We start from the raw sequence: 22,414 nt of genomic DNA, 5'->3' as shown, positions 1-22,414 counted from the left end.
GGCGCTCACTCCCGCGGCAAAGTCCCAGCCCCCACGCAGGTCCGTCGGGTCGGGCCGTCTCTCTGGGAAATGGAGCCCACGCGAGCGCCGAGGATTCTGGGAAGTGTAGTCCGCAGAGCCTGTCTGCGCTCCCGGTCAGGAAAGGGCGGTTCCCGGGCGGGGTCGCCTCTGCATCTGCATAAAGATGTCAGGCGGACGGACCACAGGCAGGAACCGCTAACTTCCCCTGTCATTCAGGGAAAGTGCACGTGTGCCAGGCCTGTCTAGGCAGCTGGAAATGTGCCCGTGAAAAAAACAAAGACCATTGGTTGCTCACTGCTCTCCAGAACTCTTTGAGGAGGTAAAGCGCATACATAAGCCATGAACATCCTATATAATAAAAGCCCACTAGCCAAGTGTCTGTAGTCGGGTCGTCCATTCAACCAATCAAAGTGTAATATGCTGCTGAAACCGGTTTGGCTCAGTGGATAGAGCGTCGGCCTGCGGACTGAAAGGTCCCAGGTTCGATTCCGCTCAAGGGCATGTACCTGGGTTGCGGGCACATCCCCAGTGGGAGATGTGCAGGAGGCAGCTGATCGATGTTTCTAACTCTCTATCTCTCTCCCTTACTCTCTGTAAAAAATCAATAAAAAAAAATATTTAAAAAAAAGTGTAATATGCTAATGATATGCTAAGGCCGCTCAACTGCTCACTATGACATGCACTGACCACCAGAGGGCAGATGCTCTGACAAGTAGCTTAGTTTGCTGCTGGGGTCCAGCCTATCAGGACTGAGCGAGATGGGCCAGACACACCCTGGAGCTCTCCAAAGTCCCTCCCTGGCTGGCCAACCTCCCGCCCCAGTTGTGCACTGGTGGGGTCCCTCTCCTGGCCTGTGCCCTCTCACAATCCAGGACCCCTCAGGGGATGTCGGAGAGCCAGTTTTGGCCCCACAGTGGAAGGACCAGTCGCTGTGACATGCACTAACCACCAGGGGGCAGACATTCAACGCAGGAGCTGACCCCTGGTGGTTAATGCACTCCCACAGGGGGAGAGCCGCTCAGCCAGAAGCGGGGTTCACAGCTGGTGAGCGCAGCGGCAGTGCCAGGAGCCTCTCCCGCCTCCCAGGCAGCACTAAGGTTGTCCGACTGATGGCTTAGGCCCACTTCCATCAGTTGGACATCCCCTGAGGGCTCCCAGACTGCAAGAGGGGTCAGGCTGGGCTGAGGGAGAAGCCCCCTGCCCCTGCCCCCAGTGCATGAATTTCATGCACTGGGCCTCTAGTAATTATATAACTTGTGTAGTCAAACAGGGAACACATGCTAACCTGACTCGCTCAGGGGAGGCCTGCTTGGCAGCCTTGCAAACGCAGAGACCTAACGTAACCACAAAGGACGGTCTGAAATGAAAACTTTTTAAACTAAAAAGCAGTTTATGGTGTGTAGTCATGTCCTAGGCCGGTATCTTCCCAGACAAAGATCAATCTTTACCTTAACTGAGCCTGTCCGTTGTCTTTTTGCATCTACCGTAACATATTGTTGGAAGGTCAAAGTCATTTTCCTTTTTCCAGACCCCTCAGAGCACAGGTACTGCTCTGCAGATATCCCCTCACTGTTATTGAGTTAATTGTTGACTGTTAACTATCCTGCACCCACCTATGTAAGAAATCACATATCTATCATTTCACTTTTCATCCAGTCAATCCAAGCTTTCCCCACTTTGATTTCTCCCTAATCAATTACCAATGGATTTCATGTAACCCACTTATGTCTCCTCCTTAGATTGCAATGTATCAAACAAGTTGCATTCTCTCCAGAGCATTATCTCAATCTGTTGAAATTCTGCATCCTGGCATTTGTCAATGATTTGGCTCTATTGGAAAAAGCAGGCTCTAACGTGGAACTGAATGAATGGAATGCTTACCTTGATTGACAAATAGAAGCCTCTACTTTGTATGCATATATGCACAGACAAGGGGCCATGAGGGCCTGGGGCAGGGGGCAGGGGCGGGCTGGAGGGGGCCAATGAGGGAATAAAGGGGGCATATGTAATATTTACAACAATAAAGATCAAAATTATAAATAAATAAGTAAATAAATAAAAAAAATATGTGATCTGTGACCTTGATAACATGAAGTGGAGGACATAAAGAAGTAGAGCTTTTGTATGCAATTGAAGTTAAATCATTAGCAGCTTGAAAAGATCGTTATAACTATAAAATATTTTATGTAATCCCCATGGTAACCACAAAGGAAAAACCTATAGCTTCATTCTTTGCCATGTGGATGCACAGTCATCCTTTGCTTAAAAGATTGTTCTTTCCTTATTCAATGACCGTGGAACCCTGTTCAAAATCGATTGGCTATAGACAGACTCTGAAGTGCGCGAGAGGCCCAGCCTTGTTTCGGGCGCTGCCCCACAGCATCTGTGTGGGCCTGAGGCGGGTGGGATTCTCATGGGAGATTCGCAAAGTGCGGAGGAGATGGGAGCCCAGGAGAGAGAGCAGAGAGGACTGGATAGCAGATACTAAAAAAAAACAAAAAACTTTTAATGAATTGACTATATATACGCAGGTTCTATTTCTGGGCACCCTAGATCATTGATCTACATGTCTGCCTTTTGCTAGTATCACGCTGTTTTCATTACTGCAGTAACTTTGAAATCAGGAAGTGTATGTCCTTGTTCTTTTTCAAGATTGTTTTGTCTCTGCAGGGCCCCTTACAATTTTATATGAATGTGAGGATTAGCTTTTATATTAACGCAAGAAAAAAAGGTTATTTGAGCTTTGATAAGCAGCACAGCAAATCTATAGATCACTTTAGGTAGTATTTTCTTCTTGACATTACTGTCTTCTGATTCACGAACACTGTATATCTTGTGATTTATTTATTCAAATCTTTACGTTCTCAGGAATATTTTGTAGTTTTTCAGCATAAAAGTCTGTCCATATGTAAACCTGCTTTTGCCCCACCCTGTAAGTGAAACTATATATTTGTCTTTCTCTGTCTGATTTGTTTTGCTTAACATAATACCCTCTAGGACTCAGTGACGGCGAACCTTCTGAGCTCGGCGTGTCAGCATTTTGAAAAACCCTAACTTAACTCTGGTGCCGTGTTACATATAGAAATTTTTTTATATTTGCAACCATAGTAAAACAAAGACTTATATTTTTTATATTTATTTTATATATTTAAATGCCATTTAATAAAGAAAAATCAACCAAAAAAATGAGTTCACCATCACTGCTCTAGGTCCATCCAGGTCTTCTCAAATGGTAAGATTTCATTCTTTTTTATGGCCAAGTAATATACATTGTATATAAGTACCACATCTTCTTTATCCCTTCTTTGTCCTTATGGAAACTTAGGTTGCTTAAATATCTTGGCTATAGTAATTTATACTGCAGTGAACATAGGGATGCATATGTCTCTTCAAATTAGTGTTTTGGATTTCTTCAGATAAAAACCTAGAAGTGCGATTGCTGGGTCATATGGTTGCTCTATTTTTAATATTTTGAGGAATCTCCACATTATTTTCCATAGTGCCTGCACCAATTTGCAATCCCAACAGGGCACGAGGGTTCCCTTTTTCCCACACCTGGCCAACATTTGCTGTTTGTTGATTTATTGATGATAGCCATTCTGGCAGGTGGGAGGTGATATCCCATGGTGGTTTTAATTTGCCTCTCTCTGATGACCAGTGATGTTGAGTATTTTCATATGTCTGTTGGCCTTCTGTATGTTCTCTTTGACAAGTGTCTATTTAGGTCCTCTGCCGGTTTTTTAATCAGATTGTATGGTGCGGGTTTTGTTTTGTTTTTTGGCGTGAAGTTGATGAGTTCTTTATATATTTTGGATATTAACCTCCTATTGGATGTATCATTGGCAAATATCTTCACCCATTTGGTAGGCTGTCTTTTCATTGTGTTGATCATTTCCTTTGCTGTGTAAAAACCTTTTTGCTTTATGTGGTCTCATTTGTTTATTTTTTTTCTTTTGTTTCCCTTACCCAAGGAGACATCCAAAAAAAAAATATTGCTAAGCAATGCCAAAGAGTTTACCGCCAGCACTTTCTTCTAGGAGTTTATGGTTTCAGGTTATGCATTTAAGTCTTTAATCCATTTTGAGTTTACTCTTGTATATGGTGTAAGAAAGTGGGCTAGTTTCATATTTTTGCATGTATCTTTCCAGTTTTACCAATATTGTTTACTGAATCGGAATTCTTTATCTTATTGTAATATCTTGCCTCCTTTGTCATAGATTAATTGACCATATGGATGTAGGTTTACTCCTGGGTTTTCTACTCTGTTTCCTTGATCTATGTGTCTGTTTTGTTTTTGTTTTTTTTTAAAAAATATATTTTATTGATTTTTTACAGAGAGGAAGGGAGAGAAATAGAGAGTTAGAAACATCAATGAGAGAGAAGCATCGATCAGCTGCCTCCTGCACACCTCCTACTGGGGATGTGCCCGCAGCCAAGGTACATGCCCTTGACCGGAATCGAACCTGGGACCCTTCAGTCCGCAGGCCGACGCTCTATCCACTGAGCCAAACCGGTTCGGCTGTGTCTGTTTTTATTTATCTGGTAGAATGATACCTCCCACTTTGTTCTTCATTCTCAAGATTGCTTTGCCTATTTAGGGTCTTCTGCAGTTTCATGTAAGTTTTAGGATTATTTGTTCTAGTCTAAGAAAAATGTCATTGGTATTTTGATAGAGATTGCATTAAATCTATAAGATTGTTTTGGGCAGTATGGACACTAAACATGTTAATTCTTCCTATCTATGAGCATGGTACATGCTTCCATTTATTTGTATCTTTTTCAGTTTATTACTTCAATGTCTTATAGTTTTCTGAATACAGGTTTTTTTTTCAAATGATTTTTCTGCTTATATGGAGATGATTATATGATTTTTATCCTTTGTTTTTTTGTGTGGTATTTCACATTAATTGATTTGCAGATATTATACCAACCTTGCATCCCAGGAATAAATCCCACTTGATCATGGTGTGTGATCTTTTTAATGTGATGCTGAATTCAGTTTGCCAATACTTTGTTGAAGGAATTTACATCTATATTCATCAGGAATATTGACCTCTAATTTTCTTTTTTGTAATGTCTTTGTGTGGTTCTAGTATCAGGGTAATGCTGAACTAATAAAATGAGCTGGAAGCCTACTCTCCTCTTCAGTTTTTTGGAAAATTTTAGAAGGATAAGTGTTAATTTTTCATTGGATATTTGGTAATATTCACCTGTGAAGTCAGGACTTTTGTTTGTTGGATTATTTTTTATTACTGATGCAATTTCATTGTCAGTTATTGATTCACTCAGATTTTCTGTTTCTTTTTTTTTCAGTCTTGAAAGATTGTATGTTTCTAGGAATTTATACATTCTTTCCAGGGTGTCCAGTTTGTTGGCACATAATTGTTCATAGTATTTTCTTATAATTCTTTGTATTTTTGTGGTGTCAGTTGTTACTTCTCCTATTTCATTTTTTATTTTATTTATTACTGTCTTCTCTCTTTTTTTCTTGATGAGTCTGTTTAAATGTTGTATCAATTTTGTTTATCTTTTCAGTGAACCAGTTCTTCGTTTCATTATCTTTGGTATCCTATTTTAGACTCTATTTCGTTTATTTCCAACCTGGTCTCTATTATTTCCTTCCTTCTGCTCACTTTGGGCTTTGTTTGTTGTTCTTTTTCTAGTTCCTTGAGGTGTAAGGTTAAACTGCTTATTTGAGATTATTCTTGTTTCTCAAGGTAGGCCTATACTGCCATGAACTTCCTTTTCTATCTGCTTTAGCTGTGCCCCACAGATTTGGGGTTGTTGTGTTTCCATTTTTGTTGGTCTCCAGGTATCTTTTGATTTCTTCTTTGATCATTTTTAACCCATTCATTATTTAGTAGCAGGTTATTTAGCCTCTGTGTGTTTGTATGTTTTTTCAATTTTCTTCTTATAATTGACTAGAGGCCTGATGTATGAAATTCGTGCAAGGGGCTCAGCCCTCGCAGCCCTGGCTGCCTCACAGCCCTACGGCCCTGCAGCCCCACCAACTGGTCATTCTGGAAGGTCGTCCGGAAGGTCATTCCAGAAGGTTGTTCCACTGTCCAGTCTAATTAGCATATTAGCTCTTTATTATATAGGATTTCTAGTCTCACACCATTGTATCAGAAAAGATGCTTGATATGACTTCTATCTTTTTAAATTTATCAATACTTGCTTTGTGGCCTAAAATGTGGTCCTGCAATATATTCCACATGCACTTGAAAAGAATATATATTTTTCTGCTTTGAGATAAAATGTTCTAAAACTACCAATTAAATCCAGTGACCTAATGTGTCATCTAAGGCCACTGTTTCCTTGTTTATATTCTGTCTTGATTATCTATCCATATATTTCAATGGGCTGTTCAAGTCCCCTTTTATGACTGTACTAGAGGCCCGGTGCACAAATTCGTGCACGGGTGGGGTCCCTCGGCCTGGCTAGTGATCGGGGCAATTAGACCAATGGGGGCCAGCCAGGGGGAGGGACTACAGGAGGTTGGCCGGCCAAGGGAGGTTGGCTGTGGGAGCGCACTGACCACCATGGGGCAGCTCCTGCATTGAGCATCTGCCCCTTGGTGGTCAGTGCACATCATTGCTACCAGCCTGTTGTCCAGTCATCCGGTCACCCAGTCATAACGGTCACTTAGGCTTTTATAGACATAGGTTAGCGTCAATCTTTCCCTTTATGTTTGCCAATTTGTGTTGGGGTCCAACCCCAACGGGTCCAGGGATCCCCAAAGGTGTGGACGGAGTCGGCGAAGAATGAATGACATGGAAACTGGGTTCAGTTCATCAGCATAGCGAGGTTCTCCCTCCAGGATCTCCAGCGAAGTTCTGGTCAGGATCTCCAACCACTTCTGGTGCCATGTTCTCTCGCTAGGTTCTCCAGCCAGGATCTTCAGGTTCTCCAGCCAGGTTCAGTCACCAGGTTCTTTAGCCAGGTTCTTTTGCCATGTTCTGTCTAGGTTCTCCAGTGAAGTTCTGTAGCCAGGTTCTGTCCAGGATCTTTTGCCATGTTCTCTGGCTAGGTTCTGGTTAGGATCTGATGATGATGTGATGACGATCTGATGAGGATGTGATCAGGTTGTCTTGTTACATCCGTATTTATACCAGCCGATTTTAATCCTGTCAATTTCTACTACAAAGGTTAGGGCGTTTCTTATCTCCATTCCAGGGAGTAAAGATTATGTAGCTTAACTACCCGCCTGGCACTTAATTAAGGGATTGTATCCCCTCCCTAACCTCAGGGAAAAATCCCTACCTGGGGAAACAACCTTTCTCGGAGAGGTGACCTTGGTTAAAACACATAGCGCTAAGAAGGGGAGCAAACATATTAAGAACAGTATGCTATATACGCCAGGTCCCTTGAAACATATGCTGTGCAGACGTTTCTTCTCTGCAGCGACTGTGTCAAGCAGCAAGGATGGACCGGCTCCCGGCAAATTTGCATTAGATGTCAGGTGCATATATATTTACAAGAGTTATATCTTCTAGTTGGAATGATCCCTTTATTATTATGAAATGCCCTTCTTTGTCTTTTTTTATAGCTTTCGTTTTAAAGTCCATTTTGCTTGATGTGAGTTCTTTTACCTCCTCTTTTTTTTTTTCCTGTTTCCATTTGCATGAAGTATCTTTTCCATCTATTTATTTTATGTCTTTGTGTGTCTTTCAATCTGAAGGGGATCTCTTGTAGGTAACATAAATAGGCCTTGTTTTTTTACTCATTAAGCCACCCTATGTATTTTCATTGGAGCATTTAATCCATTTACATTTAATTATTCACAGGTATCTAGTTATTGCCATTTTATTAATTGTTTTCTGCTTGTTTTATAGTTATTCTCTTTTTGTTTCTTATTCTCTTGCTCTCTTGTATGCTGATGACTTTCTATAAGGTTGTGTTTGGATTCGTTTCTCTTTATTTCTTTTTTTTTTTAAATATATTTTATTGATTTCTTACAGAGAGGAAGGGAGAGGGATAGAGAGTTAGAAACATCGATGAGAGAGAAACATCAATCAGCTGCCTCCTGCACATCTCCCACTGGGGATGTGTCCGCAACCCAGGTACATGCCCTTGACCGGAATCGAACCCGGGACCCTTCAGTCCGCAGGCCGACGCTCTATCCACTGAGCCAAACCGGTTTTGGCTCTCTTTATTTCTTATATATCACTTGTAGATTTTTGGTTTCTGGTTATCACATGCTTTAAACTGTGTTTATCCTATATAATAAAAGCCTAATATGCTAAGTGTCTGGTCGTCCAGTTACCCATTCAACCAATCAAAGCATAATATGCTAATGATACGCTAAGGCCACTCAACCACTTGCTATTGTGCACTGACCACCAAGGGGCAGACAGTCTGACTGGTAGGTTAGCTTGCTGCTGGGATCCAGCCAATTGGGACTGAGCGAGACAGGCCAGAAATGCCCTGGAGCCCTCCTATGGTCCCTCCCCAGCTGGCCAACCTCCCGCATCCCTCCTCTGCCCTAATTGTGGGTGGGTGGGTGGGAAGTAATCAACCAAAGACCATCCTATATAATAAAAGGCTAATCTGCAAATCAACCAAATGGCGGAACGACCAGTCACTATGACACTCACTGACCACCAGGCGGTAGACACTCAACACAGGAGCTGCCCCCTGGTCATCAGTGTGCTCCCACAGAGGGAGTGTCGCTCAGCCAGAAGCCCAGCTCACAGCTGGAGAGCGAAGCCACAGTGGCAGGAGTCTCTCCCACCTCCGTGGCAGTTGGACATCCCCCAAAGGCTCCCAGACTGCGAGAGGGCGCAGGCCAAGCTAAGGGACCCCCACCCACCACTGAGTGCATGAATTTTGTGCACCAGGCCTCTAATAGCGGTATATTTTAAGTCGATGATCACTTAAGTTTGAACACATTTTATATTCACTACCATTTTTCTTATCCCTCCATGTTTATGTTTTTGTCGTTATTTTTTGCTTCTTTTTTGTGTGTGTTTCCTTTAATTTGCTTTTATAATTACATGATATTTCTACTTTTGCCTTTTAAGTTTGTACTAGTTTTATAGTTGGTTGATCCACTGCTTTTATTATATGTTAACCTTTGTCAGTAGAGTATTTTTTCTTGGCCATATTTTCTTATCCATGTTTTTTATTTTCTTCTTTTTAATCTTTTTAAAGAAGTCGCTTTGACATCTCTTGTAATACTGGTTTGGTGGTGATGAACTCCTTTAGCTTTTTCTTGTCTGGGAAATTCTTTATCTTTTTTTTCTACCCTAAATGATAGCCTTGTTGGGTAGAGTAATATTTGTTGTAGGTCCTTGCTTTTCATTGCTTTGAATATTTCATGCCAATCTCTTCTGGCCTACAAAGTTTCTGTTGAGAAATCAGCTGACAGTCTTATAGGAGCACCCTTGTAGGTAACTAACTACTTTTCTCTTTCTGTTTTTAAGATTCTCTCTATGTCTCTAACCTTATGCATTTTAATTATGATGTGTCTTGGTGTGGGCCTCTTTGGGTTCATCTTGTTTGGGACTCTGTGTTTTGTGGACTTTTATGTCTAGTTCCTTTACCAGATTAGGGAAGTTTTCTGTCATTATGTCTTCTAGAATGCCATGGGAGTAAGAGTATCTTGTGAAATTAAGATGACCCTGAAAGATTGAATAATCTAGAAGACAAATGGTTCATATGCTCAAAGTAAACTAGTGTTTATATTACCCAGGGATTGTATATGTCCTTATAGGGACCTTATTCTCTAGGACCTCAGGGAGTCCTTATATAATCAGAGTACTGTCCTGTGGGTTCACCTGGTCTCAGGCTGGTAAGCATACCTGTGTAGTCTCCAAGTGTTTTGTTGGATTATGGCATTCTCAATGGTCAGAGTACCCTGGGGAAGCAAGAGGGGGTTGTTCAGAGGGTTCCATGATATCATATAGAACCAAATGCCTGGAAGATAAAAGTCACAGAGTCTGGGAGATTTGAAGAGTCTTGGGAAGACAGGGATATTGGAGAGAAAGAATGTCATGGGGGGCAGAGTGCTCTGAGCCTCGGGATTTTTATCATGTCAGAACATTCTTGAAGTGTCCTTATAACATCACTAACTTAGAGGTTAGAGTGTCCTGGAAGGTGAAACTGTTTTCAAAGAATAGGATGTCTTGGAGGTTGGGGTGACTGGGTGATTCAGAGTCCTGGAAATTCTGGGAGTACAGAGCTGGCAGGATTTTCAGGTAGATCAGCATACCTTGTTGGTATGTGAATGTGTGAAATCAGGCATTCTAAGTAGGTCAACATTTTCTGGAGAGCTGGTGTCCCTTGAGAGTTTGAATCGACTTGAATAGACCTGTCATGGAGTAGAGTGTCAAGGTGTTCTTGTCGAGAATCAGAGCTCTTGGAGGAGCCGAGGATGCTAGGCAGGAGTGACGACAGTATCCAGGGAATCAAGATACTTGGGCAGTTCAGGGAATGTTATGGAGCAAGTCTCTTTTTTTAATATATTTTATTGATTTTTACAGAGGGGAAGGGAGAAGGATAGAGAGTTAGAAACATTGATGAGAGAGAAACATCGATCAGCTGCCTCCTGCACACTCCCTACTGGGGATGTGCCCGAAACCAAGGTACATGCCCTTGACCTGAATCGAACCTGGGACCCTTGAGTCCGCAGGCCAACACTCTATCCACTGAGCCAAACCGGTTAGGGCTGGAGTAAGTCTCTTATAGGGAATGGTTTCCTTGAGAGTCCAGAATTTTTTTGAGGGTTAGAAAAATCATCTTTTGGATTCAGAAGGTCCTGGTGGGTCAAAACTGTTCTGGGCTGTCTGTGTGTTGGGGGTAGGAGGAAGTGTCAGTGATTATGGTACCTGTTGAGAAGTTAGGGCTGAGAGAGTAGAGGTCACTAGAGGGTTAAAGTGTCCTGGCCTCAGATGTCCTGATGTGCCAGGGAGCATCAGATAGTCAGGGTGCCCTGAGAGATCAGGCTATGTCTTTACCTGGTCAACAGGCACAGGCCTGTATGATCGAAGTATCTCCAGGGTTGGTTCAGGGGTTGAGTGGTTTTTTTAGTGTCAGCATGCCCTTTGCAAGATTAGAACCAACCAAGGGTTCTGAATGGACTGGAGGGCAGCATACTCTTGAGTGTCTAGATGCTTTAGGTCAGGAAATTCCTTATAGGGTCAGAGTTTCCAAAACCTCTATAGGTCTGGATGTCCTAGAGCAGTGGTGGCGAACCTTTTGAGCTCGGCGTGTCAGCATTTTGAAAAACCCTAACTTAACTCTGGTGCCGTGTCACATATAGAAATTGTTTTATATTTGCAACCATAGTAAAACAAAGATTTATATTTTTGATATTTATTTTATATATTTAAATGCCATTTAACAAAGAAAAATCAACCTAAAAAAATGAGTTTACGTGTCACCTCTGACACGCGTGTCATAGGTTCGCCATCACTGTCCTAGAGTGTCAGGGAGTCCTTGTGAGTTTAGGCCACCATGCTGATTATAAGGTACTCAGGTCAAAACTTGCTGGAGGGCCCATTAGTCCTAGAGAGTGAATTCTTTGTGCCCTAGGGAATCAGGAATCTGATAGGGTCAGAATGAGTCTCTTAGAAACTATGGTAACTATGACAATGACTAGAGGCCTGGTGCACAAAATTTGTGCACGGGGGTTGGAGGAGAGGGTACCTCAGCCCGGCCTGCACCCTCTCCAATCCGGGACCTCTTGGGGGATGTCTGACTGCCTAAAATCAGGCCTAAACCAGCAGTCAGACATCCATCTCGCAATCCAGGACCGCTGGCTCCTAACCACTCACCTGCCTGCCTGCCTGATCGCCCCTAACCACTCTGCCTGCCTGCCTGATCACCCCTAACTACTCTTCCCTGCTGGTCTGATTGCCGCTAACCACCTCTGCCTCAGCCCCTGCCACCATAGCTTTGTCTGGAAAGATGTCCGTAAGGATGTCTGGAAGATGTCCAGCCTAGTTAGCATATTACCCTTTTATTAGTATAAATTATTAGTATGGATAACAAGGTAGCATTTTCATCCATGCTTACTATTTCAGGCATAGTCCTATATCCTTCTCTCTTCTGGATTCTCAATCACTACTTCGTCAGGTAGGAACAGGTGGTCCTCATTATTTGTGGATTCCATATTTGCAAATTCACCTACTCACTAAAATTTATTTGTAACCCCCAAGTTAATACTCTTTTTCAGTGCTCTTTGGCATGTCTGTGGTTACTTGTAGCCATGTGCTGCATGGATGGGTGAAAAATTTGAGTCTCAAAAAAAAAAGAAAAGAAAAATTTGAGTCTCACATTCCTAGGTGAGGTCAAACAAGGCAACTGCTCTACCTTTTTGTCTCAGCTCTCATACTGTACACAGGTGACTTTTGCAATCTACTTAGTGCCGTTGTTTTTCACATTTTTGTGCTTGGGGGGGTAATGTTGCTGCTTAAAATGCATCAAAGCTGAAGTGCCATCTGGTGTTCCTAAGTGCAGGAAGGCTGTGACATGCCTTGTGGAGAAAATACATGAGCTTAGATGAGCTTTGTTCAGCACGAGTTATAGGACTGTTGGCCAAGAGTTCAATGCTAATGAATTAACAAAATGTGTTAAGTAAGGGGTATCTTGAAACAGGAACACACATGCAACAAGGTTATGTATTGACCAGTGGACAAAAATATTGTGTCCAGAGGCTAACAGGAATCTATTTCCCATGGGAGCAATGGCTCAGTATTCACGAATTCAGTCTTTGTAGTGACTTTATGCAACATAACTACCTATCTCAAATAAAGAGAGAAGCTGTGTTAATTACCGCAGGTGATAAAGCTGTGGCACAAAGATATGAAGTAATGAGCGCAGAATCACATAGCTAGTAGGAGGTATAGGTAGGATTTGAACCCGTGGCAGACTGGCTCCAGAACCTATGCTCCCTTTCCTATCACATCACTCTGTTTCTTATAAGACAAGAGGTTCCTGATCAGGGTTCCTTGAAGGTCAAGGTTGGGGGGATCAGGGTGTCCTAGAAAACCAAATGCCTCTAAATCTCCCAGCCTCCTGAGAGATTATGATATTCTGGGATGTCAAGTCAAAGTTATGATGCCTCAGTATCCTCTGAAAACAGGACTAGTGGATCAAAGTTTCTCTGTAATATCAAAAGGTCCTGGGAAATTAGGCTGTCCTGGGAGGCTGGGCAGAGTTCCCGTGTAGTGTTAAGGGATCTTGAGGCGTCAGGGTACGTTGGATCTCAATGCTTGCTTGTGGGTCCAAGTTGACTACATGTTACTGGGTCTCTGAAGGTCATGGCTGTCATGGAGCTCAGGTTATTCTAAGGTCACGGTATATCTTGGGGTAGAGGGAGAGGGGCTGGTATCTCGGGTCAGTGTTTCTCGACTTTAATGTTATTACGATTGAGTGTGCCTCCTTCCAGTTCAGAAGTTGAAGCCCTGACCCCAGTGTGAGGGTATTTGGAGGTGGGGCCTTTGGGAGGTGGTTGGGGTTAGAGGACATGGTGAGTGTGGGGCTCCCACGATGGCATTAGTGTCTTTGTAAGAAGAGGAAGAGACACCAGAGCTGGCTCGCTCCTGCTCTGTGGAGACGCTGGCCATCTGCAACCCGCAACAGAGCTCTCGCCAGGATCTGGATCGGCGGGCGCCTTGATCGTGGACTTCCCTGGCCTCCAGGACTGTGAGAAATAAAGGTCTATAGTTTAAGCCACCCAACCTTTGGTTTTGTTTGTTTGTTTGTGGGTTTGGGGTGTGGGATTTTGTGTTTTGTGTTTGTTTGTTTGTTTGGCAGCCTGCGTTGACGAAGACAACTGTACATTCCGTTCTCCTGGGGATCCTGTTGCAATTCAGATTCTGGTTCAGTAGGACTGTGATGGGGCCACGATCCTGCATTTTAACAAGCTTTAATATGTTTCTTGCCGAAACCGGTTTGGCTCGGTGGATAGAGCGTCGGCCTGCGGACTGAAAGGTCCCAGGTTCGATTCCGGTCAAGGGCATGTACCTGGGTTGCGGGCACATCCCCAGTGGGAGATGTGCAGGAGGCAGCTGATCGATGTTTCTCTCTCATCGATGTTCCTGACTCTCTATCTCTCTCCCTTCCTCTCTGTAAAAAATCAATAAAATATATTTAAAAAAAAATATGTTTCTGATGTTTTTGATTCATGGACCATATTGTAAGTCTTAAGATCCTAGAGCAGCGGTTCTCAACCTGTGGGTCACGACCCCTTTGGCGGTCGAACGACCCTTCCACAGTGGTCACCTATGACCATCCTGCATATCAGATATTTACATTACAATTCTTAACAGTAGCAACATGGCAGTTATGAAGTAGCAACGAAAATAATTTTATGGTTGGGTCACAACATGAGGAGCTGTATTTAAAGGGCCAGAAGGTTGAGAACCACTGCCCTAGAGGATTATGATGATTTTCTGTCTTAACTTGTCAGGGTGCTTTTAAAGGATGTGTGTGAAGGATTAGCATGACCTTGAGGATCAGACTGTTGTATGGGTGCCGTGTGTTCTAAGGGGGTTAGGGTGTCCGCTTTGGGGCAGTGTGTCCTGACAGCTCAGAGCTTCATAATGGGGGCAGGGGTTCTCCTAGTGGAGGCGGAATGTTCTGGGTTTCAGTGTGTCCTAGAGGCCCCTAGATTCCTGGGATATCAGGTTGTCTTTAAAGAGTCAGGATGTCCTAGGGCCGTGGTCGGCAAACTGCGGCTCTCGAGCCACATGCGACACCTTCAGTGTGGCTCTTCCACAAAATACCACGTGTGGGTGCGCACATACAGTGCGATTGAAACTTCGTGGCCCACGCACAGAAGTCGGTATTTTGTGGAAGAGCCACACTCAAGGGGCCAAAGAGCCAAATGTGGCTCGCGAGCAGCAGTTTGCCAACCACTGTCCTAGGATGTCAGAATGTACTTCCTGGGTCTGTGTAGCCTCAAGGCCAGAGTACTGTGGGTGTCCGGGTGTCCTGTCTGCTCCGGGATTTGGGGTGTATCCAGGTTTCCTTGAGCAATCCAAATGTCGGAATGTCACGGGAATCCCAGTCTCCTGCGAGTCCTGAGGCCCAGGGGGTTCAAGGTGCCCCTGGAATTCAGATGCTGTTCAGGGTCAGAGTTTTCTGAAAGTCTAGGCAACCTTGGAAGATCGCGGAGTCCGGGGCCCTGGGTGAATGAGGCAGTGACGTGGAGGAGGAAGCAGAGAGCACTGGGAACTGTGGTGTCCTGGAGACTCAGCCGGTGGCTCAGGTTGTCCTCGGGGGTGCCTGGTGTATTCTTAGCTTCTTAGTTGTCTGGACACAGGCCTGTGGCAGCACTCACGGGCTGAGATGCCAGGCAGGCCCTGCTCCTGGCCCCCGTTGCCCCCTCCCCCAGGTGAGGTTCTGAGGAAGGGTCTTAGGAGGAATGCATTTTCTCCTCCTTCCCCTCCGCTCCCAGGAGGGGATTTAACAGGACAAAAGAATGTTGTCCTCTGGGAACAGGAGCTCTTGGCCCCAGTCCCTGGACCCTCCAGCAGAGCACCTTCCCTCATCCGGCTTGTGATCCTCCCCTGATGAAGGGGCTCTGGTGACCAGGCCGTGATTGGATGGGCCCACAGGGCGAGGAGGAGGTCATTCCTTCAAGACAGAGGTGGTGTGGGGTTGCAAGCTAGGCAAGGAGGCAGCTGAGAGCAAAGGGAGACGGTGTGCAGAGCGAAGGGGCAGCGAGAGGATAATAGAGGCAGAAACAAACAGGGGGAGGGCAAGACAGAGAAAGAGGTGAAGCTCAAGCAAAGAACTGGGGAATTAGAAAAAAGGAGACAGTGGGGAAAAAAAACAGAGATATCTATCTATATCTAGAGAGAGAGAGAGAGAGAGAGAGAGAGAGAGAGAGAGAGAAAAGAGAGAGGTATAAACAGAGGGAGACAGAGCGAGGTAACAGGCATAGAAGGAACAACAGGAAGAGAGAAAGACTGCCCCCAATTAGAGACTGGCACACAGGACAGGCCGGGACTGTCCAGGGTGCTGTTGTAGGCATGGATGTGGAAGGGAGGCGTGAGCAGGGTAAGCCAAGGAAGGGGCGAGTTTGCAGCAGCCTCTGGCTGGAGAGCTGCCCAGCCGCCAGGACTCAGACCTCCACGGTGGGTGAGTGAATCTCTGGGGCGCTCCTGCTGAGGCGGCAGGTGCGGGGGCTCCATGCCTGGGCTCCGTGGGGCAATGGTTTGACACAAGGAAGGTGAAGAGAAGAAATAGAACAGAGCCCTGCAATGTTAGAGCCATGGGGACCCGGGAAAGCCTGGGGCCTCCTTCCCTGGCATTGCTGAGCTGCTGAGCGGCTCACCTCACGTGGTGTGGGCACAGGGAGAGCTGGGCCTGGCTCCTCGCTCCTGGCCTCAGTTTGCCCACTGCACCGCCCTCTCTGAAGGAGGGGGCTGGAGGGGCCAGGGTTTGGGATCTGAGGAGAGCGGGGGGGACCAGTGGCTCAAGGTATCCATGTCCCCAAGGCCGAAGGTGAGCACTGGGTGGGGCCAGGCCCCTGGGTCCCCATGGGGATGGGGTGCCACGACTCCAGACACCTCCTTGTCTCAGCGAGTGCCTTCCAGGTGTTTCTTTTCTCTCCCTGTTCTCTTCCCCGCGGGCTCTCAGACTAATTAGTGTAGGGCTTAGGGAGCCTGTGGGAAGGACAGACAAGCCTTTCCCACGAGCTCAGGTTCCTGCAGCCGAGTGGCCAGCCAGGGCCGGAATAAGGGAGACGATGAAATGTTCAGAGGGGAGGGTGTGTCTGAGCGGAAGAGGGGGGAGCGGTTTGTCTTCCCCGGGCGGGAGGGGTGTGGGCGTAGGATAGGAGCAGTGTGACGAAGGTTTCGGTGGACGTGAGCCCTAAGATAGGGACAAGTAATGGGTCTTAGAGACCTGGACAGTCGGTTGGGTGTCAGAGCAAATAGGGCAGCCACAGGGTGAGACGCAGGAGGCGGCGCGTTGCAGGGGGTGGACCTGGAGAGTGGGATGGGGTGGGCATGCCCTGCAGAGGCCAGGCTGCCAGAGCTGAGTGCCCAGGAGGAGGAGTGAGTCTGAAGAGTGGATCCCACGCGGAGAGGCAGCCTAGCTTAGGAGACTCGAGGTGAGGCAGGGCCAAGGCTGAGCTGGGTCCAGCTGGTTATGAAAGCTGCAGGGTTTCTGTCGGGGCAGAGTGTGTATGGACAGCATGGAGGCTCTGAGCAGACTCGGGGGGACAGCACCAGTGTCGGGAACGGACAGTGGGTCCACTGGGCAGCATCTCTCCCTCCCTCCCTCCGCAGACCTGAGCGCCCAGCCCTGCAGGAGCCTCTCTGGTGTGGGAGTGGGGACACCACGGCTTTCCCCGCAAGGACAGAGAGGCCACCTGCACTCCCGGCGCCGCCACCGCACCACCTTCAGCCCAGCGCAGCTGGAGCAGCTGGAGTCAGCCTTTGGGAGGAACCAGTACCCTGACATTTGGGCCCGAGAGGACCTGGCCCGGGACACCGGTCTCAGCGAGGCCAGAATCCAGGTGATGGATTCCGGGAAGAAGTGCGGTTCGGGTGCTGAGGAACTACTGGGACACACATGCTCACAGGCATTATGACCCCAACCTAAAATTCACCAAAATATAGCCCGTCCAACAGTCAACAGAACCTCCTCTGCTCGGGGGTGTCCCTGAGTTAACCCTAGTGCTAACCTAATCGAACTTGCATTTCAGCACCGACCCCCACCCTTAACAGTGATGTGAATTCCAACAGAAATTCAATCTTAACTCTTCACCTACATATAGACGCATAACCTTGTCCCTAACCATGGCCTCAAAACTCAACCAGCCTGAGGCTCCCTCAATTCTAACCATGGAGTTCATCAATCTTAAGCATAAACCCGGCCCTAAATCCAACCCTGTCTACAACAATTCAACTTGTCCATTGTCTGAATGTCTGATAATGCTAGGGGAACTGTCTTATTCTCTGGGGAGGGAGAAATGCCATGGTGTCATATTTATCTCCTGCTTGTTGCAAGTTAAGATTTCTTACCCAAAGTTACAGTAGGGCGAATGTAGATACAAGTTGGGGATAACAGTGTGCTTCTCACTTCGTCAGTAGGTCTGGCACAGACATGGCTCCTGGAGAGCGTTACTCCTGTGGTGACGTGGGAGACATTTATGCCCTGTGCCTATTCCTTCTGCCACTGGGGAGGGCGTCACATGTAACAGTGCCACCTAACTGAGAGGAGGGCTCTGACATGGCTATTCTCCCCCCTCCTCAGGTCTGGTTCCAGAACCGCAGAGCTAAGCAGAGGAAGCAAGAGCGGTCACTGCTCCAGCCACTGGCCCATCTGTCTCCTGCCACCTTCTCTGGTTTCTTGCCCGAGTCCCCTGCTTGTCCCTACTCCTACTCCACACCATCTCCACCGGGGACCTGCTTCCCTCACCCCTACAATTATGCCCTTCCCTCTCAGCCCTCCACAGCTGGTTCCTTCGCTCGACCCCACCAGTCCAAAGACTGGTACCCCACCTTGCACCCAAACCCCACTGGTCATCTTCCCTGTCCCCCACCCCCACCCATGCTTCCTCTCAGCCTTGAGCCACCAAAGTCCTGGAACTGAGGTCAAACAAGTGCTAATAAGGTAGTTAATTGCCCAGGAAACAGAGAAAACTAGGTGGGTTCCTTTCCTTCTGAGTAAAGTAGAAGTATGGTGAGGGGCAGCTCGGAGAGTAGAAATTAAAAAAATGGGAGGTCATGATCAAGGCTCACTGAGGTGATTGAGAGAATTTAGGGAGGTGAACCTACTGGAAGATGCACACAAGCCTCAATGGAGGCGACTGGGGGAAGGGTAGTTTTGATGGAAGCAATTGTTGCTGCTGACGAATAGAAAGGGTTGAGGGAGATAGAGCTTGTGAGGCTTCGTTCATTGAGGTCACGATTTAAGATCTCCATCCGAGCCATTGCTAGCTGATTTCAAGAAGGCTTTTGATTGAAAGGCTACCCATACATTCCTTCCCAATCACCCACCCTACACCCCAAATCAGTCACTCACTTTTGTTCATTCTGTCCTAGAAATATCTCTTGAATTTATTCTTCTCTTCTCCATTCCAGCGGGCACTGCTTTTGCTAGCTCAATATTTTCTAATTCTCATTGGTTCCCTTAGCTTCAGTCTTTCTGATTCCAACAGACCTTGCAAATTCAGTCATCAAAGAATGGCTCCCAAATGTCTTATAAAAAATAAATAAGATCTGATTCACTTGGCCTGTAAGAGACTTAACATTCTTTCAACCTAACTTTTAAGTTGACTGCATGTTTTATTTTCTTGTGGGTGTATTTTTTTAAATTGGAACAAAGGAAGAAGATGTGTGTGTGTGTGTGTGTGTGTGTGTGTGTGTGTGTAGATACCATAAAGACTGTGCAGAAATCTATATGGTCTAAGCCAGGCAGTTCCATTTATAGCACTGTTTTTTATGTAGTTACATGATGTGATGGTAGTGTTTTAAACTAGGAAACCCCTGAGAGATTGTACCTCCTATCAGTGGTCGGCAAACTCATTAGTCAACAGAGCTAAATATCAACAGTACAACGATTGAAATTTCTTTTGAGAGCCAAATTTTTTAAACTTAAACTATATAGGTAGGTACATTGTTATTAACTTAATTAGGGTGCTCCTAAGGCTTAGGAAGAGCCACACTCAAGGGCCCAAAGAGCCGCATGTGGTTCGCGAGCTGCAGTTTGCTGACCATGGTCCTAGTTGAAATAAACTATAATAAATCATGCTTCAGAAAAAGGAGGGGACTTCCAGGCAAGATGGAGGTGTAAGTAAATGTGTTACTCACTTCTTCCCACAACCACATCAAAATTACAACTAAGCCACAGAACAACCATCATTCAGAACCACCTGAAATCTGGCTGAATGGAAGTCCTACAACTAGGGAATTAAAGACACAGTCACATCCAGACTGGTAGGAGGGGCAGAGACAGGAACAAGCTGGTCCCACACCCATGTGTGGCAGATAAAAATAGGTCCCTGGCCAATGTGACTTAGTGGTTAGAGCATCAGCCATGCACCGAAGGGTCTCAGGTTCAATTCTGGGTCAAGGGCACGTCTGGGTTGCAGCTTCAACACCTGGCCCCGGTCAGGGCACATGCAGGAGGCAACCAATCAGTGTGTCTCACATCAATGTTTCTCTCTCTCCACTTCCTTCCCCCCATCTCTTCCACTCCCTCCCTTCCACTCTCTCTAAAAATCAATGGAAAAAAATATCCCTGGCTGAGGATTAATACAAAATAAAAAAAAAAATGGGCCCAGCTGGTGGAGCTGGTGTAGTGGTTGAGCTTCGACCTATGAACCAGGAGGTCATGGTTCAACTCTGGGTCTGGCACAGGCCCAGGTTGCTGGCTCCATCCCCAGTGGGGGGCATGCAGGAGGCAGCCAATCAATGATTCTCTCGCATCATTGATGGTTCTATCTCTCTCTCCTTCTCTCTTCCTCTCTGAAATCAATAAAAATATGTATTTTTTAAAATGGGAGGGATATCTCAGCCATGGAGGTGCCACCTGAGGAGCGAGGGGGTCTCAGCCCCACCCCAGGCTCCTCAGCCCAGGGTTCTAGTGCCAGAAAGAGAAGTCCCATAACTTCTGGCTGTAAAATCCAGCAGGGATTATGGCTCAGTGAAGGCTGCTGGAGTCCTAAGCAGTTCCTCTTAAAGGGCCCATGAATGGACTTATTCAGACTCACTTCCTCTGAGCTCCAACACTGGGGCAACAGCTTGAAAGGCACCAGAGACACATAGGGAGGAACGGAATTGTCAGGCATCAAGGCAAGACTGGGGTGGGGGGGTACCTTTCTCACAGACAGAAGTGCTGGCAGAGGCCATTATTCCTCTGCTGAGCCTTGCGTCCACAGACCCAGCAGGCAGGAACCTATCTGAAACTCCATCAGCTAAGTTCACACTGTTTGCCCACCCTGGTGATTCCCTGAAGCCCTGCTCCACCCAACTTTTAGGTCCACACAAGCTGTTTCCAGTGACTTTACTATAGGAATGGCCTGTCTTGGCTCATGCTTCTGATTTTCCCAAAATCTCTCAAGTAAGCAGCATCTGGCCTCAGCAAGCCCCGTACCTCTCCCTAAGTGGCCCCAGGGCTGGCACTAGCAACAGCTTGCCTTGGTTCACAGCTTGGCCTTTCCTGGGCACCTCCAAGCCCAGCACAAGTAGCAGCCATCTGCAGATCGCTTTGTTGCTCATACTGGGTGGCCCCAGGCAGAACACAGGCAATGGCTGACCTTGGCCTGTACTTCCTGGGAGGCCCCAGAGCCAGGCACCCAGTAGACAGCTTCAGATCACATTGAAGTACCGCCACGCAACCACCTCCACAAGCGACACACTGAAGGGGCAGACTCAATGGGCACCAGAGCCCTGTCTGACTTATCTCACTTAGCTTTTAAAATTGGCCTGAAGCCATAAACACAATATTTATTAGGATACATTTCGATTGTATTTGTCCCCGACCACCATCCACTTGAGCATCAGTCCTGAGAGCCATACTGTGGCCGCCGTCCCCTAACCCCCCGGGCTCCCTGGGGATCCACCACCCCCACAGCAGCTCCCTGCAGCAGGGCCATGTCCCACCACCACCACCCCTGCCCTGCCCCTTGCCAGCCCTCCCCCCTCACTAGTTTCTGAACCAAACTGACTACAATTGCCAGGAAGCAAAATCTCAATTGATTGAGAAGATGCACTTATTTTGTACATCAGAATCAAAGAGAAGACGTAAGGGGGATACAAGAAATTCACTGGAGGTAGATTATGGAGACAGAAGAAAGCAAAGCAGGGAAATCTCTGGGATTGGATAAAAAGTAAAGGGAAGCCCTAACCGGTTTGGCTCAGTGGATAGAGCGTCGGCCTGCAGACTCAAGGGTCCCAGGTTCGATTCCAGTCAAGGGCATGTACCTTGGTTGCGGGCACATCCCCAGTAGGGAGTTTGAAGGAGGCAGCTGATTGATGTTTCTCTCTCATCGATGTTTCTAACTCTCTGTCCCTCTCCCTTCCTCTCTGTAAAAAAATCAATAAAATACTTTTTTTAAAAGTAAAGCGAATAGACACATCCTTCTTTTACATAAGTGAGTACAGGATTCTTAACAATTAACACAATAACAATAACAATAATAATAACAATAACAAGGGTTCCTGCTCTAGTGGGAGATATGTTCTGAGGGGTCTGGAAAAGGGAAATTATCCTGACATTCCAAAGGCTCGTTATCATGGTATCGCAAAAAGACAACAGACAGCCTCAGTTAAGGTAATGATTGACCCTTGTCAAGAAAGATACCAGCCTTGCCTTCCCTGTTTTGGCTCAGTGGATAGAGTGTTGGCCTGTGGACTGAAGGTTCTGTAGTTCGATTCAAGTCAAGGGCACATGCCTGGGTTGTGGGTTTGATCTCCAATGGGGGCAT

At 46.2% G+C, this 22,414-nt stretch overlaps 1 protein-coding gene across 1 annotated transcript; it reads left to right on the top strand.

The window, feature by feature from the left end:
- Nucleotides 1–16,004: 16,004 nt before the first annotated feature.
- Nucleotides 16,005–18,576, top strand: PROP1 (PROP paired-like homeobox 1). The gene is made up of 3 exons (XM_006105764.1): nucleotides 16,005–16,113; nucleotides 17,268–17,497; nucleotides 18,238–18,576. The coding sequence occupies exons 1-3, from the start codon at nucleotides 16,005–16,007 to the stop codon at nucleotides 18,574–18,576; spliced, it is 678 nt and encodes a 225-aa protein (XP_006105826.1).
- The last annotated feature ends 3,838 nt before the right edge of the window (nucleotides 18,577–22,414 follow it).

This window comes from Myotis lucifugus, unplaced genomic scaffold (genome assembly GCF_000147115.1).
Source record: "Myotis lucifugus unplaced genomic scaffold, Myoluc2.0 scaffold_723, whole genome shotgun sequence".
Taxonomy (NCBI): Eukaryota; Metazoa; Chordata; class Mammalia; order Chiroptera; family Vespertilionidae; genus Myotis; species Myotis lucifugus.
This window is presented reverse-complemented; position numbering and strand designations above follow the sequence as displayed.

Excerpts from the sequence above, each read along its gene's own strand:
- PROP1 (XM_006105764.1), top strand. The coding sequence starts at position 16,005 with ATGGATGTGGAAGGGAGGCGTGAGCAGGGTAAGCCAAGGAAGGGGCGA. Across the intron at positions 16,114-17,267 it reads GACTCAGACCTCCACGGTGG|ACCTGAGCGCCCAGCCCTGC; the intron begins GTGAGTGAATCT and ends CTCCCTCCGCAG. Across the intron at positions 17,498-18,237 it reads TCAGCGAGGCCAGAATCCAG|GTCTGGTTCCAGAACCGCAG; the intron begins GTGATGGATTCC and ends CCCCCTCCTCAG.